This window comes from Amphiprion ocellaris, chromosome 8 (assembly GCF_022539595.1).
Source record: "Amphiprion ocellaris isolate individual 3 ecotype Okinawa chromosome 8, ASM2253959v1, whole genome shotgun sequence".
NCBI classification, from domain to species: Eukaryota; Metazoa; Chordata; class Actinopteri; family Pomacentridae; genus Amphiprion; species Amphiprion ocellaris.
In genome coordinates, this window is record NC_072773.1 from 29,168,261 (window position 1) to 29,186,991 (window position 18,731).

Here is an 18,731-nt window from a genome sequence, read left to right on the forward strand (position 1 = left end):
CTTTAAAATCAATCCTTTGCTGCTTTTCTTTGCATGTACTGGTGCTTTTTATCCCTCCCCTCATCCTCCCTCAAATAACAAACACAGGAAGCTGCTGTCTCTGGGTAGGACAGACAGTACATGGGAGAAGAAAAGCTTGACACCGCTCCACGGTCAACCGCTTATAACCGGGGCTCCGGCCTGAGCTCGACGGGATGCAAAACATCTGTTTGGTGTGATGGGACGCCACTTTAACAATTTAGCCATGTCAGTATACTCAATATGATGGATGGCACTGAAGTGGCAAGCCTGTCAAATTTAAAAACACACCATGTGACAGGCCGTGGAGGGGAGGTTTAAGGATTTAACATCAAAGCATTTGTCTGTGCAAAAACTACAAAGATGGGAAAAAGCGAACTGATGCCGCTTGGTCATTTTTGTGCAAAGCTTCGGCTCAGCCTGTACATGCAGGAACTGCAGTATAAGTGGGAATGTGTAGTTTCTTAGACAGTAATGTGCTGTTTACAAAATGACTGTACAATTATGCAGAATGGAGACTGAACCACATGCACAAGACTGAGAGCAGAACATGTGATTACACGCCCAGCCAGAGAGAGTGAAAAGAATGAATATGTGTGTCTGTTCATACAACATATTTAGATCATACATGTTCACTTTCATTCTCTATGTTATTGTCTATCTCTATCTGCCTCACTCTTTATGTGTTTGCGACTGGAACGTCTGCAGGGGACCTTCTGTTCTTCATTTAGAGCCACAGAAACACTGGTCCTTGTTGAAACCTTATATCCCGAGCCAGCTAGTTAACCCAGCAAGTACACTGTCTGTAAATTACAACTTTATACACTTGGCACGACTCCGCATTTTATCATTTTAATTATATTCATTACCCTGAGTGATATATTGTGAAATGTGCTTTGTCTTTGTACGGGTGGGTTGACAAATTAAAGATACCACTCTGGTATCATTTCATCATACAGGATTTGATGTAAAGCAGTTAACTAGACTATAAATCAAGATGTCTGGCTGTCATGTTCAGCTGACATTGCTCAGCGGAGACACTGATTTAATACAAGATGAGGGGAATAGAATAAAAGAGATTTTAATGAAGTTGTTTCTTAGGGAAAAAAAATAAAAGGTCAGTAACTCAGAGTGCAACTGTGTTTTTTCTCGTTGTGACTGATTTTAGGGTAACAAACACACTGTTGTGGGTCGTATCATACTCACATTAGCTCAAAGTATCTCTGAATTGTCCAAGATTGTAAATGTTTTAACACAGAATAATGGTGCTTTGTTTATTCATGCTATCCAGTGCAGGGGGCAAAGAGAGAGGAAGGGGTGAGTTGGGGGACAAACAGCTGGACGGATGGACAGTGAGATCCAGTGGTGTTGATAAATGCATAAAGAAAGAGGCACATAGAACAATCCGATCTGGGAATTTACTTTGTCAATAAGGTCAGCAGGGTACCAGAGCTCCAGCAGCTTTCATTCTGAATAGGATCCAGCCCTCTGCCTTACACCCTTCATCTTCTCTCTCTGTTTTAAATCTTCCTTCCTCTGTGCCCTGCAGCCACGTCTTACTGGATTCAACTATACATGAACTGCTACTCCTCTCATTTTTCGCTGATCAGCTTAGAGACTTTCGAAGAACAATCACCGTATTGTGTCTTAAAAATCAGCTTCATGTTTGTCCCTTAGCTCCGCTCTCCCTTAGCTCCGCATGCATACTTGTACCCCAATTACTGTACACAATCCTACAGTGACTGACGTCACCTCTACATGTTTGGAGGCCTTGAATGAGGCCCCCTTCACAGTCAAAGCGACCTTATGCATTTTTACTGAGCAGCCAGTGGTGGATGTTTATGTTGGAGCTCATCTGGTGATAGAGAACCAGCATGATGTTTATATTTTTCTTCCTAATGGCCCCCTTAGGTTCACACTGTTTCACCAGGCGTTTTAACTTTCTTTCAGGGACATCTTAGATTTGACTGTGTCACATTCAACCACCCTTCCTTTATTTCAGCTTACACTGATTAAAGGCTTCTCCCGCAAACCCTGCAAGTACCCCAGACTTAGACTAGAGACGTGGGCTAATCCTCTTCAGTCTTCAAATTCCCAAAGTATCATGTACCTCAATGAAAAGGCAGAGTAAAACCTGTCTTTAGAACACATTCTGATTCCACTGTAATGTATGATCCTTTTACATTTTAAGGGCGTTTTATATAATGATTATTTCAATTACCATGCAAATTGCATACTTGTTTCATTACATACCAAAATATGACAGTTATTTTTGCAATCAAAGAAGAGGTGTAAAAGAAAATGGTGGGTTTGGAGATGCTAAAATGAAAGCTCGGACTGACTAAGAACACATCATGATAACACTATATTTCTGCAAACCATGTATGATTTTGAGGTGATTATGAAGATGCACACGACAAAATACCTTGAAAGATTAGTTTAAGTCTGTCATGTCGATGCACACGTGTACTGTGTGTATCTGTTCATGTAGGTATCTCATATGTGTTGCCTTGCTGTGGATACAGGACCAGTCCCTGGGAATCCGTGACACAGGAGAAGGCATTGGTGGGAATCTTCTCCACTTCCAACAGATTGTTTTCCAGGTGGACCGAAGCCAAGGTGGAGCCAGAATTACGAGGGTGACACACTCCCCACTGTCTCACCAGCCTGAAAGTGCAGCATACATACATTTAAATTTAGACGGACACAAACGCGGACTCTCTCAACAAACCAAGAACTGGAGCAAAATGGAAAGAAATGATGTTATTTGCATCAGACAGTGAAGGTGCCAGGATATCTTTCTTTGCTTCAGTGCCAAGCTGCTTAGAGTCATTTCCAAAGGGAGCTACGTATAACAGCAGAGCTAATGGCATTAGAACGGGATTGGGTAACAAGCAAGCAAGCATTTAGCTTAAACTGGCATTCTTAATGATCATACTTCAATCTTAAAAACTGATTTTGTGGGAGATGCAGTTCTACCTGATCTGATTGCTGTCCAGTCTCAGCACCTGCAGGTTCTTGAACTGCCTGACGCAGCGAGGGATCTCTCTCAAGCGATTGCTGTTCAGCAGGAGCTCAGCCAGTGAGCGGTACATCCCAACAAAAGAGAATCGATCTATACCCTCTTTGCTCAAGGCATTGTGGGATATTTGGAGAGACTGCAGACCGGGGCGTATGTGACGGAAGGTGAAGGCAGGGATGTAGCTGATGTTGTTGTGTTGGAGGTTCAGTTGACGGAGATGGCGAGGCAGATTCATCGGGACTGAAGTGAACTGGTTGTTGGACAGGTCCAAGACCTCCATTGACCTGAAGTAAATAAAGACACAGAAGAATCATGAACCTTAGTACAAAAAGAGCCTCGAATGAAATGACTTTGGATCATTTTTGCCAAACACAGCTCTATGGATTTCAGTGCAAGTTTGGTGGACACTCAGTAAATTTGTACAAAGCTAAAAAATCTTAACTGGACAAGACATCCATTTTACAGTGAAATCATCAACAGCATCTGCTAGGAAGACTTATACACAATTTACAATTGTCCAACTATACCACCTGAAGACTTTGGTGGTCTCCTAACTATCACACTGAGGTAGACATTTATGAATTCAAGCAAAATATATTGTATAACTATTGAGCAGAAGCATGTTAGCATGGTGATGTTAGCATGTGAGGTTTTACAGAGCTCTGTGATGGCGGATGCCAACTTCTTCACTTCTTCCAACACTTCACTGCAGACCTCATGTTTTATAGTTACTGGACTACTGCACTGCACTGTTGGGGAGAGTTGTGAAGCAAGGCTGGGAGGGAATAATAGGGAGCACCAGGAGAGAAAATAATGGGGCCTCAGGGGGGTTGCAATGTAAGAGTGTGTGGCAATTTGAAGAGAAATGTGTGATCTGAGCAGAAAATCTTTAGTTTGGGGTAAACAGAATGAATGACCATGGAGACAGGACTGGATTTCTGGGGTCTGAGACGAAGATGCAGTACAGGGCTTTGGTGTTTCTGTTGGAGGATCCCACACAGCTGTTGTGAGTTTACAGCTAAGCTCACAGCAGGAGAGAAACCTCATTTTCTGTTCTTCCGCCATTCATCGACCACTTCGACCAACCACTGGTTCTCAGAACACACTAAGGTGGCCAGTTAGTGACCACACAATGAAGAGAAATAGGCACCTATGAGGAGAAAGAGAGTGGGGGCATCTGTCTGACTGTTGCTGAATGTCTTGGTATTTCTGTTACTTGTAAAGGTAACTTATGGTGTAATAACTCTCCTCTCTTCAACATTACAACTCCCAGGTTGCATTAATCATTGCAATTTTTGTGGGGATTGTATTTCCATGAGACAGATTAAGTAACACAGTAAAGGTCGGGGTTACAGAAGGTCCACTGACACTTGAGGCCTGTTGCATTCCTCTCTGCTTAACAAAGCTGCAATAAAACACCACATTAATATAATTATGAAGACAAAGTTAAGACGCAAGTGACTGAGCATGACAGATTAATTCAGAACGTACAGCACACACAAAGAGGCCTTTTTGTAACCGATACATATTGTGGCAGATATGGATTGCTGTGAAAAAGTGGTTGCTGCCTGAAATTACAACCCTAAAAATGATTTTTTTTTTTTTGTCCCTCAGCACCAGTTCAGGCCAGTTGTGTGCTGCTGATTTGTATTCTAAAACTTTGCCCGGAAGCTCAGCAGCAGTCCACCACTGCTTAGAGCTCCACATGGTATTAATGAGCAGAAGGACACACAATCCTCTCTTCTCAGAGCCCTCCTCTCTTCACACTCCCACCCAGTGGCACCTACACACAAACACACACAGCAGCGCACACTCACGTACGCACAGTATGATATGGAGAGGAAACACTTACACACACACAGACAAATAAACATGCTCATAGACAGAGATGTGCCAAGAAATGCATATGCAGACACAAGGGTGTGAATTCAAAGATTCATAAATGTGTTCAAACAAATAACATGCACTTTTTCTGCAAAATGAGTATATCATTTCTGAAACGGTCATCGAAAGGCACTCAGTGGATGACACAAACCAAATGTTTTTGTGTCCTCGGATTTGTGTAAACACGGCTGGGTTTAAATCAAGCTGATGGTCTGCTCATCCCCAGAGTTTTGGGTTCTAATGAGAACCAGCACACAGAAGAGTTTGAATCACACCTCCACACACACACACACACACACACAGACACACAGACACAGACACACACACACACACATACAGGAGCACAGGTATAACACATACATATACACACAGCTCCATCTGTGCCGAGCTCACACTGGCAGCACTACAGAAGCTGGTTGAAGCACGTTGGCAAGCGTTCCAGGATAGGTAACGCAGCCAGCCACAGTAGCTGTGCCAAGTAGGCCAGTGACAACAAGACTAGGCTTAAAAATGCAGTGATGGATGGATGATTGTGCATGGTTTCAGATTTGTTAAAGCAGTGTGTGCACTTCTGTTTGCATTGAATTTATTAACATGGGCTGATATCTCGGAGTATTTTGGGTCATTTGTCACATCTGTTGACACCAGACGGGAGCAACTGTGGATTCAATTAAAGTTATGACTTCAACAATTTACAGCAGCAGTGTATACTTAAACTCAGCTGTATTTGTATGCACTCTGCCATTCCGACGGTAATGTCTTTGTAACCGACTGAAGATCACTTAAAGTCACCGTTTTTTACTTGACATCAGTGTGATATTTTAGCTGTTGTGTGCTAGTGTTTTAGTGTGTAGAATTGTGCTTGTTTTCCCATTTATATAAGCTTGTTACGAAACCAATTTGTGCTGGGCCAAAAACAAAAAGAGCTTTCGTTAGAAATCCTACCAGGCTGAGACACGTCACAGCATAACACGACACAAACATCTTCGGCGTGATGATGACTGAACCTGCACCTCCATGCAGTCGGTCTGAGCCTGCAGCGATGATAAATCTACACAGATCTCCTGCGACAGCTTCTCTGCCAAAACGACACAATTAAAAAAACAAAAAAACAAAAACCAAATGGCCAGCAAATATAATTTGTTCCACTGTAACTGCAGTCTCTTTTACTGGTAAATGAAAAAACATAAGACACAACTTTGTGTCATTTTTAATTAATGCTGTTTGTCTATGTGAATTGAATATTTTTAAGTCTATGATCAATTCACAAGATTGCTATGTTGAGCTGCAGAACATACAAAAAGAAAGATTAGGATAATTTTCCCAATATAAACATTTTATGAACCAAATTAAAAGCTGCAAGTGAGAACATGTTATTCATGAAATATCATGGATATTTGGAAGAAGTGATGTTTATGTAACTTAAAGCAGTGAAAGCATACGGTGCCTATGAAAAGTATTCAACATTCCTGGAGGGTTTTCCTTTTCATTGTTTTACAGCATTGATTTAGAGTCGATTTAATTTGACTTTTTTAATAAGAATTTACAAAAAAAAAAAGATTCTTTCATGTTAAAGGGAATACAGATTTCCACAAAGTAATGTCAGTTAATTAAAAATATAAACTGTAAGATAAGTCACTGCATAAGTATTCACCTGCTTCAAGTCAGTATTTAGTAGATGTACCTTTGGCCACATAAGGTCTATGAGTTTTCACAGGGATCATAGGTGAACAGTCCTTTTCAAATCTAGGCACACATTCTCAATTGGACTGACGTGGGTTCATCTTGTTCTCTTTAAACCATTTGTGTAACTTTGGCTGTATGCTTTGGGTCACTGTCTTGCTGTAGCACAAATTCTGTCCAAATTCAGAGTTCTTTTGCACTAGGTTGTTCTACAGCTTTAAACTACACCTTGCTGCCGTTATTTCACCCTCTACCTTTACAAGCCTTCTAGAGCCTGCTGCCCAGAAGCATCATCACATCATGATGCTGCCACCTCCATGTTTCTTCGTAGGGACAGTATGTTTGTGATGATGTGAAACGTTTGGTGTTCGCCAAACAGTGTGTCTAGTCTGATGGTCACAAAGCTTAATTTTGGTCCTATCAAATCAAAGAACATTTTTACAGTTGACTTCAGAGTCTCCAACATGCCTTCTGGTGAACTGTAGCTGAGATTTAATATGAGCTTTTTTTTCCACCAGTGGGTTTCTCTTCACTACCATAAAGCTTTGATTTGGGTAGAACGGGCAACAGCTGGTATATGTACACTCTCTTCTATTCCAGCCACTGAAGCTTGTAATTCCTTCAGAAGAAGTCATAAGTGTCTTGGTGGCCTCCTTCATTAGTCTCTTTGTAGCATGGACACTCAGTTTTTGAGGACACCGCTCTAGTCAGATGTACACGTGCCATAATCTTTCCATTTCTTCATGATGGATTGAATTGTACTCCAAGACACATTTGGAGACTTGGATATTTTCTTGCATCCATCCACTGACTTATGCTTTTTAGTAACCTTATCACAGAGTTTCTTTTGTCTTCATTTTGTAATTACCGCCAGTAGTGCTAATTCATAGTGACTGAAACATCCAGATACAGGTGTCTTTATAGTACAATCAGCTGAGGCACATTCGCTGCACATCACAATCTCTATTTCACTAATTGTGTGACTTCTAGCACTGGTTTGCTGCACCTGTGTTGAATTTGGTGTCACTGTAAACTGGGTAAAACACTTTTTTGATATTTTATGGGTTTAATTAATTGACATTACTTTGTAGAAATGTGTTTACACTTTGACATCAAAATTTTGCCAAAAAAGGCAAATTAAATTGATATTGTTTCCATGTTGAAATGCAATAAAAGGGAAAAATCTTCTAAGGGGGGCGAATACTTTTTTATGGGCACTGTAATTCAAAACATGCTGTAGTTTTATCAGTGAACATGTGAAGTTTGAGTTTGGGTCTGTTGGCTGGCAGCAGTTATGCGATCACTGTGGAGTTCTGATCAACAACAGAGGAAGCAGATATGGAGGCATTTAAGACATTTATTCGAGCTGACATGTTCCTAAAGAACCAAGAGAAGATGGCAAACAGGCAGGTGTGTGTGTGTGTGTGTGTGTGTGTGTGTGTGTGTGTGTGTGTGTGTGTGTGTGTGTGTGTGTGTGTGTGTGTGTGTGTGTGTGTGTGTGTGTGTGTGTGCATTTTGTACATGTACAACTGTGTTTTAAAGATGAAAGCTGTTAGTTGTGCCCTTGAGGAGAGTCAACTATGGTTGTTAGTGCAAAATGGTGTGCTACTGCAGATTCAAGTTACATAACAAACACATACCTGGAAAAGCAGACACAAAAAGAGAGGCACAATTGTTAACAAAGGCAGACAGAGGCATACTTTATAACAAAGAAAATCAGGCAAAACTGCATGCATTTATCAGCAAAATACACTTATTTAGGATTAAAGTACTTGTTATGCAAAAATGAAAAGCATGTTTTTTTTTTACCTTAACATCTTGACAGACAGACAGATAGACAGATATACAGATAGATAGATAGAGTCATGCCATATTATATATGCCATGACTTAGCATTTCCAATTGGAAAATGCAGTATATGTAAGTCATGTATTTTTGTGGCTTAAAAACAAAACAAAACAGAATTTGTCCTTTCTATGCCCTACAAGTTGTGTCTTTTTCCACAGTGGAAGCTAATCCATTCCAACCCCACAGTGTATAACCTTAAATTTTGATAGATATTGAGATTTGCCATCCCCTTGATACCAGTTTTTCACACAGTAAACTTGTCCCAGATCTGCCTTGTCCTGCATTTGTGTTCCTCTTGGTAATTGCTGCCTCTGTGCATACATCATAAAAGGAAAAGATTTCAATAGCTGTCCAATTTTGAGGTTCTTATATTGCACTTTGAGTATCACCACTATTTGTCAGAGGGAACTGTCCCTAAAAACTATATATGTCACTAAAAATTATATATTTAGATTGTTTTCCCTCATCATAATAATAAAGAATGCCCTACTGTTTTAAAATGGCTAAGATAAAACTAATTCTGCTGCTCACTTCATCTTGAGCACAGTAGCTCACAGATGACTTTGCTCAAACACTATAAACTTACTCTGCATTACATGATGACAAAGCGTAATATTGGGGTAACTCAGCCAAACATGTTCGAACTGCAAACTGACTGTGAAGAAGAAAAATAAAATGGAAAGCTCCATCCTGCAAGTAGGTTTGCTTTGGTATAAAAATGTGTTTTTAAAGCAGTCATCGGTACACAATATTGAGAAGGTAGATGTTGAAGTGCGAATCTAGTAATAGCCTGACTGAGACAGATGCCAGGTCCAATCTCAACTCCCCAGCTCCCTGTAACCTCCAGTACCCGCCACTCGTACCTCCAATCACCGAGCCCCAGCAGAAGGCAACAATAACACTGACTCCATGACATGGAACAGAGAAATTCCACTAACTAGAACCAGCACATTGCAGTTTATTTTACCATTAAGCAATTTACTTTTCATTTTCCTTCCTTTTTTTTTTCAGCCCCACTCTACTTCTCCAGTACAACTACACAGCGAATGCATTTCTCTACTGGTGGTTGCAACATGGATTTGACCATTTTGAGTGTGTAGAATTACAGACAACCCACCTAAAGGGAGGATTCTTGCTTTATGCCACTCGGGGCTCATTAGTGACCTTTTGCCATTGTCTCCTGCTGTGTAATTGAGGTTCAGGTCAAGCTGAATTTGTTCACAGTCCGCTGTCTATGCAGTGCCGAAGCAGGCTTTAGAAATTGAGGAAAGCTAATAAGCCTGCAGTGCCAGTGGGAAAGTTGCTGCTCTCACTGCTAATGAGGTCAAGTGTCAGGCATCAAATATATATTGGAGTCAGAAGTCAAATGAAGACTCCATACAGCATGTTTGAATTGTCTCCAATGAAATGTCATCTCTGTCTGGAAAGGGTTTTCTTTTTTTTTTTTTTAACCGTTTCCCCTCTGTGATTATAAGATCATCAATCAAATTTCTCCTTAATATATCTTCTCAACTTTTTCTGCTTTGCCATATAATACACACAAAGTCTCTCTAACTGCACTTTCCTGCGTTCGCTCTTTTGCATTCTCTTTTCCTCAGCTTTCCCTGAAGCTCCCACTGTGGTTCACAAGGATCCCAGGGAGCAACGAAAAACCCACTGGAATTTACTATATTTAAACAGCACACATGCACACACATATACACACCATCTAGGCATACATAAACACACACATACAGGCACACAGTTGCCCTCGGGCTCTCACTCACACGCCTGCTCGTCTAAGTACACGAAGTCAGCTGTCATAACTTCTGTGATATGTGAGCATGCATGTGTGTGTCTGTGGGAGTGAGAAGAAGAAGAAAAGGGGACGATAATGTGTCTGTCTTGTCAGTGAAAATGTCAGTTAAAAATACGTACTGATACAGCTGCCAGACAGGCTAAAGGAGCAGTAGTATTTATCTGGATTGTGCTTCGATCTGTTTGTGAAAAGTGTCAGCATGAGGTATTGATGACAGGAGCTATAAGTTATCGTTGAGCTGTTAGAAAACATTTTCATGAGGTGTTATTTTAAAACTTGTAGATGCCACAAGCAAAAAAAAAAAAAACGTGATGAAAATGCTTAAACATAAAAAATGATAAGAAAATGTTCAGATTGTGGTGACAGTGAAATGACACCAGGCTTCCCTCTCGTGGCTGATGGAGGAACTACAGACCGTTATGGATGGATGGATGGATGGATGGATGGATGGATGGATGGATGGATGGATGGATGTACCTGAGACGTGTCCAGGCGCGGGTAGCAATGCCTTGCTCATGCAGCTGGTTATGACTCAGGTTTAACGCTCTCAGATGAATGCAGTTCCTCAGCGCCTCCTCTGTCACCTCCTTGATCAGATTTTCATTCATTTCAAGCTCCTGTACAATAAAAAAAGACGCACAGACATTAATGTCTGATTTCGGGCAGCAGCAGTAACTAAACATAGCTGTGTTCTGACTAAAAATGCTCAGTAAACAACAAAATAAAGCTGATATCTGAAGATACATGAGATTTCTCTGGTCTCCAGCTCAAAGGTCTACAGCAGGTTAAAAAAAAAGAAATAAAGCCTTTTACTGGTCCACCACAGTTTTCTTTTTGCTCTTAGTTTTAACCGTCAGTTGAATTTCACCATAAAAGTTACATTTTCTACCTTTTATCACACAGTGTGGACTTCCTGCCTCACTGAGCAATTCACTTGAGTCCCACAGCAAATGAAAGGTGAACACAGACTTTGCTTCACGTCATGCCTTCAGTGCGTTTTCAGTCTGAGACTGAAGTGTAAACACATTAACTCAGTGCAGCATGGTGAAGCTCAAAGGTAACCACAAATGAAGCTCTGCTAGTTGTGTGACAGAACATATGTGGTCGCTGCCTTTAAGCCATTGTCAGGTTTTCTGAGGTGGCCCAAAGTACAACAGCAGGCCCTCTGTTGCTTAGCCTAACATTTTCAGGGGAACAATTTCCTCTACTAAGGTGATTCTTGCACCTGCAGAGAGGCAGGAAGGCCCCAAGGGACGGAGTGGAAATGGTTGTTGTCCAGCTGGAGATCCAGAAGTCTCTGCAGTGGTTTGAAAGCTAAAGGTGACACACTTCCCTCATGAAGGAGATTCTCCTCCAGTTCCAACTTCAGCAGGTTTGACAAACCTAGTAGAAAAAATGTAGTCATTACTTTCACAAAAGGTTGTGTTTTGCCTGTATGTGCATTGATGCAAGATGTACGTACCTTTGAAGCAGTCGGGGGTGAGTGTACCCAGCTTGTTTTTGTTGATCTTCAGCTCCTCCAGAGATGGTGGCAGCGCTGGGACTGTGGTAATCTGGTTGCCATCTAGATTCAGCTTCTTCAGAAAGGTCAAGTTCTGCATGACATGCAGCAGAAAAGAAGCATTGAAAAAAAACAGATAAAATGGATACTTATCTCAAAGTCCATAATTTTCCATCCCAACTTGACAATCAGGATGCAATCACAGACTTCACAGAAATACACCAAATGAGAGAATGTGAGAATCGTGCATCTCCTCCACGCCATGTATCATGTTCTGTTTTTAGCGAAGCCACTTTGGTTGGCTCTTCAGTGAAAGCTGCTGTGGTGGAACTGTGAGTAAAAGCAGTGGACAAGATCGTTGCAGTATCGCTCCAGCCAGGCCATCGGTCCTCTGTCATTATGAGGATCTGAGCACAAAATGAAAGAAAAAAAAATATCCCCCTAAAAAGAATTTACTTATATTCTCCACATCATTGGCTCCAGCTGTTTTCCAACAGGTCCATCCAGCCAATACCGTGACAGTATATCAGTGGTGGTGTGTAATGATTGGTCAGAGTGTGGTAGGCTGCCTCGGTGTGGTCAGGAACTGAGCTTGGCCTGTGGTCATTTAGAGGTTAGACCAGAGGCTATTCTTAGAAAGGATTAGTTAATGCAGTTTTAGTACTCTTTTATTACTGTAATGATACCGGATCCAGGCTGCTTTTTATTTTAATTAGATGCAAAGTCACTTATAAAACGAGCTTGTACGTCACACACTCATTCATTCCCACTTAGCAGGCAGCAGAATCTCCAGAAGAGGGAAACAGAGCTGCTCAGGACAATGTTGAACCAGTTCTTTAGATGCAAACCAAAAGAAGGCAACAGGAAGTCAAAGATGTAAACCACAGCTTAACACTTTTACCTTCGAATCACAGCTTCAGAACTATTTTGAGTGTACATTGATTTGTAATAGTGGCATCCTTTCCCTCCCTCCTGCCCCCCAAATGCCTGTTTGTGGCCATGATTCAATGTCCTAAAGTTGAGAGGATGAAAGATACTCAGGCACTAGCGAGTTTTATTCAGCTGAATCATTATGTTGTGTTGTTCTTCACAGGAAAATTGTCGGTTTGCATTAAGATTATGATTTTGGTGAACCGAGCAGAATTATAAAAGCTCTTTGAGTGAAAATCACTTTTTTTTTCTTTTTTAACATTGTAACATATCCACATGGTATTTTTTTTAAGGTTAGAAGACATATGAGCAAAAAAAAGCAGTGAACAACATGGCGGTGTATTTCCATTTTGAAATTGCTGTATACTGATAATGATAATAAATGATTAATCTATCACTAATTAATTTTTCCATTGAATCATCAGAAAAATTATCTTAACTATTAACAGATTTTAATAATACCAAAGTTTATATATCAAATATTTGCACCAAAAATAGGAAACCTAAGCTGCAAATTTGTGTTTGTTGCTTCTTTTCCTTTGGGCCTTGCTTCTATTTGTTTCTTCTCTTTCTGTATAAACAAGGTGTGGTTAAGACTTCCTCATTCTGTCTCTACTTCTGGAAGAGAAAAGACACTTGTCTTAGCAATTAGTCTTATAAATTATCAGAAAGTAGGCTGAAGTTAATAACACGTAAGTAAAGGATGCAAAAACCACACACACACATTGATAAAGAGCAATTATATTGATAAACAAAGATAATTAAAGTCGTAATAATCATTTTTGTCGGTAGAACAGAGTGAACTTGAACTATGGTTCACGGTGTACACCGTCTCTCATCCAATGTCAGGCTATAGCCCCATGTGACCCTCTACAGGGTAAAATGGTTATAGATAATAAATGGTGGCATGTATCAGTAACACTATGTGCCTTAAAGTAGTGCCATTGATTCAGTAAGAACAGGTATTCCACCCCAAAGTAAAGGATAATTATACATCCAAGCATGATCAAACATGCAGAAAAAACTACAACTACAGCTTTTAGGTACTTGTACATAAGGAGTGATGATATAGACAGTTGGGTTAGTGGCAGCAGTAGGGAGTTGAAATATTCAGAGAGCAGTACTACTCACAAATAGGGGGTTTTGGCTAAAGGACTCATCATCCAGTTTGTTCTGGCTCAGGTCCAGTGTGTCCAGGTTCGGCAGGCCAGAGAAACTTTGCAGAGTGATGATTCTGATGTTGTTCTCTTAGACATTAGATAAAGACATTAATTACCTGATACGATGTAGTGTATGTGAAATTATAGAACATTGTTTTGAAGTCCACTGACGTGTGTGTGATGAGCAGTTTCACTTGTCATGTTGACATATCTGAGCAGGACCTTTTGAAACCTACACTGGAATCTTCAATGGAATATACTGCCCTTTAATATCCCCTGCCAACTAAATTCAGATGTCAAGACATCAAAGTAACTCTAAAACCTTAGATGTGCGGATGGAGAAAAAATATCCATAAAATATGTGTAGTATCATCAAAGCAGCTCTTGCAGCTACTGGTAGTCCTAGAAAATGATTGCACTTCTACTTTGTACCATCTTGCTAAGCTCAGACATGCTTATTTTGCACACCTCATATCACACACACCTGCCATGTCCAGCTTTGAGGCCTCGAGGTTATGGAAGACTGGCAGGTGAGTCATGCCGATGCCTCGGCAGCTGATTTCTCTGTTTGCAGTCCGACACTCAAGAGGAGACGCTGTAAAGCTGGAGAATGTTTCTGTTTGATTGCTGGGAGACTCAGTTGCCTCTTCTTCTTCCTCCTCTTCTTCTTCTTCTTCCTCCTCCTCTTCTTCTTCTTCTTCCTCCTCTTCTTCTTCCTCCTCTTCTTCTTCTTCCTCCTGACGAATAAAATGAAATTAAATGAACATACGGCTGCAGAAAGTTGCTTCTTTACTTCAACTGGATGATGCAGTTACTCCAATTAAAAACAATGGCTTTATTGATACAAAAAATCAAAACCTCTTCTTCTTCATCATCATCATCGTCGTCATCATCGTCGTCATCATCATCATCATCTTCCTCCTCATGTGTTTTCCCATGATCCATCAGCCTTCTTCTCTCAGCATGAAGTTCTTTAAGTGCAGCCATCAGAGCGCTGGTCTCCTCCTCTGCTTTTCCTCGTTTTCTCCAGCCCATGAGAGGTCGCCCAAACCCTGCCTACAATAAACAGCAGGAAACCTGTGACAAAACTGATCAAAGGAGCAACATCAACGTAAACAGAGTTTTAACAAGATTCCTGCACAACTGCAAAGATGCCAATTTCCGTGTTTGTCTGGTCTTACTATTCTATATGCAGTGGCCTCCACTGTGGCTGCATGCTTCCTGCCCCAGGCGCTTCTCCTTCTTCTACCAGCTTCCAGCTTTTCGAAATCAGCCCTTTTTTGATTGGTGTCATTTTCATCCATTTGGAGATGCTCATCCTCAACCTCTTCTTCACCAAGACAACAATCAGCAAAACAGAAAACATGTTAGATTTTCACTCTTGTACAAGTTACATAACTTTAAACTCTTAGAACAAGACAGAAACAGGTAGAATTTAGAGGCTTACCACCAGCATGTGTGTCCAAAAATGTCCCTCCTGTATCAATCTGTGTTGGATGCATGGTTGCTTCTTCTATTTCAGATGTCTCAGAAGAGATTTCCAATAATGCAGCCACATCGTGCCAAGATTCTTGGCTATGTCCTGATAAAACTGTGCCTGTCAGATAAATGAACACAATCCACGTCCTTTGCATTTGCATTGTTGGATGAGCTCTTTCCAGGTGGAGAAACAAATCAAAAACTTTTTCTTCAGATCGTCAGGGATGTAGTGTGGATTTAAATCCACCTAAAGTGCAGATGCCAAAGAGTAGAAACTCTGTGAGCAGCAGTCAACTTAGGAGTTTACACATCAACATCTGCAGAAAACCCAAGAGTTTGGGATTATGAACACTCAGAGCAAAAGGTGGGACTTCTCAGTTGTGAGTCAGCTTAAATCAATACTAAAACGTACCGCACATGCCCTCTACTCAAAGTGAACGCTGGAGTGAAGAAAGAGCGAGAGGATGGGAGGGTATATTTAGGAAGCAGGGAGGTAAAAAAAATATATACTCAGTGTTAACAAAAGCTCTCAATCTTCACACCATGAAATATACAGACCCGCCCTGCTCCTCCTTGTCTCCACTCCCTTTCATAACTGTCTGCTAACACAAGATGGAAACACCTATATTTTTGTGGAGATCAGACCGTGAAAGGGAGACAGAAAAAAAGAAACTGGAATGCAGTAAGTTTCATACACCTATAATGGATTCTAGTCAGACATCATCATGTGATTATGAAACATGTATTTTTATTCCCGTCATTTTTGTGTCAGTAAGATTTTGTCATCAGTGTGTGTTGGTCGTGTACGCTGATCTTGGAGCCTGTCCAACAAGAGGCAGGGATGGTAGACAGTTCAGGTCAGAGTCTACCTTGTTTGGCAAAGCTCCACTAGCATCTACATATGAAAACAAACATGAACTCTGAGAAGAACAATGAGACTGTCTTTATATGCTCTACATACGTACTGTACATGTACTGTGGAGTGTGTGCATCTTCATACTCACCTTGGACCTCCGGCTGAGTGTGGAGCCAGACTGGGATTTTCACTGTGGGGTGAAACCTGCTGACAAACCCACTATTTGTTCAACAACCACACATTGAATCTGTCAAAATGTGCTTCAAAACATCCTTTATGATGAACAGGTTCCACTGATACAACAGCTTGCACACATGCCAGTAGGTTATATCAAATTTATGCATCTATTCTTGGCCACACCCTGGGTTTTATGTGTTTTTTTTTTTTTTTTTTTAAAGACTAGATGATGAGACAGGGGCGACAGCAGAGTCCAGACATATTCCAAATGGCAAAGTGGACAAGTTAACACCAAACACTGAAACACTCAGCTCCTGAGGTGCTCTTCCAAGGTAAACAGTGGTGTGTCCAAAGATGATTCATTCAAATCTTGACAGGAACATCCAGTAAACCACCAACCACATTCAACCCCTTCCTAAACCTCAGTCTGACAACACCCTAAATTAACAATTTCCACTAAAAAGAATGAGTCCAGAATATCCAACATTAATACTTTGCTCACATCTCTAGGTACAGCAGCATTTAAGACACTATTTACTATCCCACTTGCAGATTAATATAATTTCTCTGACATCTTAGCTCAAGTTTACCAGCTTCTGTGCTCACTCTAAACAAACATGGCTTAGACAGTCTGACCACTGCCAGGTCAATGACATCTATGATACTTATGTGTAAAAGGGACATGTTCAATAAAACTAGACATCTACAGACATGAAGCATCTCTCAGAGGCTATACTTTTTATTGCCTTGAGCTAAATACTAACATGAGTATGCCATCAGGCTCACAATTACAATATCATTGGTAATATATACCAGAATATTAGCAGTCCAACATCACTAACCAGATCAATCATGGTTTCTGGTAGAAATTATCTTTCTGCATGGCAAATAATTTAGTAGTATGTGTAGTATAGAATAGAAAACCAACAGTCATGACATGCATGCTGCAAATTCTGTGTAATTGAATCATTAATAGAATGGGGCGTGTTCAAAATAATAGCAGTGTGGAGTTCAGTTAGTGAGCTCATTCATTCTGTGAAACAACAGGTGTCAAACAGGTGGCCTTCATTTAAGGACAATGCCAGTAAATGTTGTACATGCTGGTTGTAGTGCATTTCTCTCTGAAAATCTGAGTAAAATCAGTTGTTCTAAACACTATTCAGAAGAACAGCATACATTTATTTAAAAGTTATTGGAGAGGGGATGCTATATAAAGAAGCGCAGAAAATTACCAGCTTCTCAGCTAAAATGATCATGAATGCGTGGAAATGGTAACCAACACCAGAAAAATGTGAAAGAATCAGCTCCAGGGAGATCACAGCAGGTCAAAAGTTATCTGTGAGCACCATAACAATTAGAAGACATCTATGTGAATCCAAGCTATGGGCAAGAAGCCCCCGCAAAGTCCCATTGCTGCAAAAACGACATGTGCTGAAGAGGTTACAATTTGTCAAAGAACACATTGATTGGTCTAAAGAGAAATTCTGCAGGATTTTGTTGACTGATGAAAGCGAGATTGTTCATTTTGGGTCAAAAGGCAACAGACAGTTTGACAAACATTGAATTTAAGCCACAGTTAACACAAGCATCATGATATGGTGATGTTTCTCATATATGGTGTCAGGCCTATTTATCGCGGATTAGGAATCATGGAGCAGTTTGAGTACATCAAAAATACTTAAAGTCATCATGTTGCCTTATGTCGAAAAGGAAATGCTCTCACAATGGAGTTTCAACAAGACGGCGACCCCAAACACATCAGTAAGCAAGCAGCATCTTGATTCCAAACAAGCAAGATTAACATTAGAGTCAGCCCAATCCCCAGACCTTAAGCTGTTAGAAAGCTTGTAGGGTGACATCAAAAATGCTGTTTCTGAGATCAGACAAAACCAAGAAATGCAGAGGAACTGTGGAATTTAGTCCAAGTCATCCTAGGCTGGAATACCATGCACACCAGTGTAAAGCAGTTCTCAAACAGTGGCTACACAACGCAGTATTAGTTCAGTGATGCACAGGAAGGCTATATCTTCAAGCATTTTTTTTGGTTTATACAGTAAATGAGTTTGCAAAAAAGAAAAAAAAAATGGACACTGCAATTTTTTTTTTAAACAGCCCAATATTTCTTTTTCATTTTCTGTAAAGCAGCAACATATTTGAAGTTTTTCTTCATGTTTTGATTTGAAATGGACTGCGCAGTTTTCCCAGTGCATTTGCATGCAAGGAAATAAAAGCTATTTTTTTGAACACAGCTGTGTGTTTACCATGTTCCCAAGCTCAGTCTAATGCACCGTTTCTCTCATGGAGGGGACAAAGTCACTGATGACTTTTTTTGTAGTTTCTGAATGTGGACATGTCAAAAAAAAAAAAAAAAAATT

At 40.5% G+C, this 18,731-nt stretch overlaps 1 protein-coding gene across 3 annotated transcripts; it reads right to left on the reverse strand.

Annotated features, from left to right (window-relative positions):
- Window positions 1–1,720: 1,720 nt before the first annotated feature.
- On the reverse strand, window positions 1,721–15,775 carry si:dkey-32e6.6 (extracellular matrix protein 2). 3 transcript variants are annotated; one of them, XM_055012649.1, is made up of 10 exons: window positions 15,292–15,775; window positions 15,026–15,171; window positions 14,703–14,900; window positions 14,329–14,581; window positions 13,816–13,931; window positions 11,716–11,848; window positions 11,479–11,636; window positions 10,731–10,870; window positions 2,998–3,324; window positions 1,721–2,685 (listed from the first exon to the last, which is right to left on the reverse strand). In XM_055012649.1, the coding sequence occupies exons 1-10, from the start codon at window positions 15,482–15,484 to the stop codon at window positions 2,502–2,504; spliced, it is 1,848 nt and encodes a 615-aa protein (XP_054868624.1). In that variant the 5' UTR covers window positions 15,485–15,775; the 3' UTR covers window positions 1,721–2,501. The 3 variants fall into 3 exon arrangements, with proteins under 3 accessions (XP_054868624.1, XP_054868625.1, XP_054868623.1); XM_055012650.1 differs by having other exon boundaries at window positions 14,329–14,563; window positions 15,026–15,174; XM_055012648.1 differs by having other exon boundaries at window positions 15,026–15,174.
- Window positions 15,776–18,731: the final 2,956 nt, after the last annotated feature.

Coding starts and splice junctions, on each gene's coding strand:
- si:dkey-32e6.6 (XM_055012648.1), bottom strand. CDS start 15,484: ATGCAAATGCAAAGGACGTGGATTGTGTTCATTTATCTGACAGGCACA. Junction 15,175..15,291: donor TTTGGACACACATGCTGGTG/GTAAGCCTCTAA, acceptor GTCTTGGTGAAG/AAGAGGTTGAGGATGAGCAT. Junction 10,871..11,478: donor GCCTTCCTGCCTCTCTGCAG/GTGCAAGAATCA, acceptor TTTATTGTACAG/GAGCTTGAAATGAATGAAAA.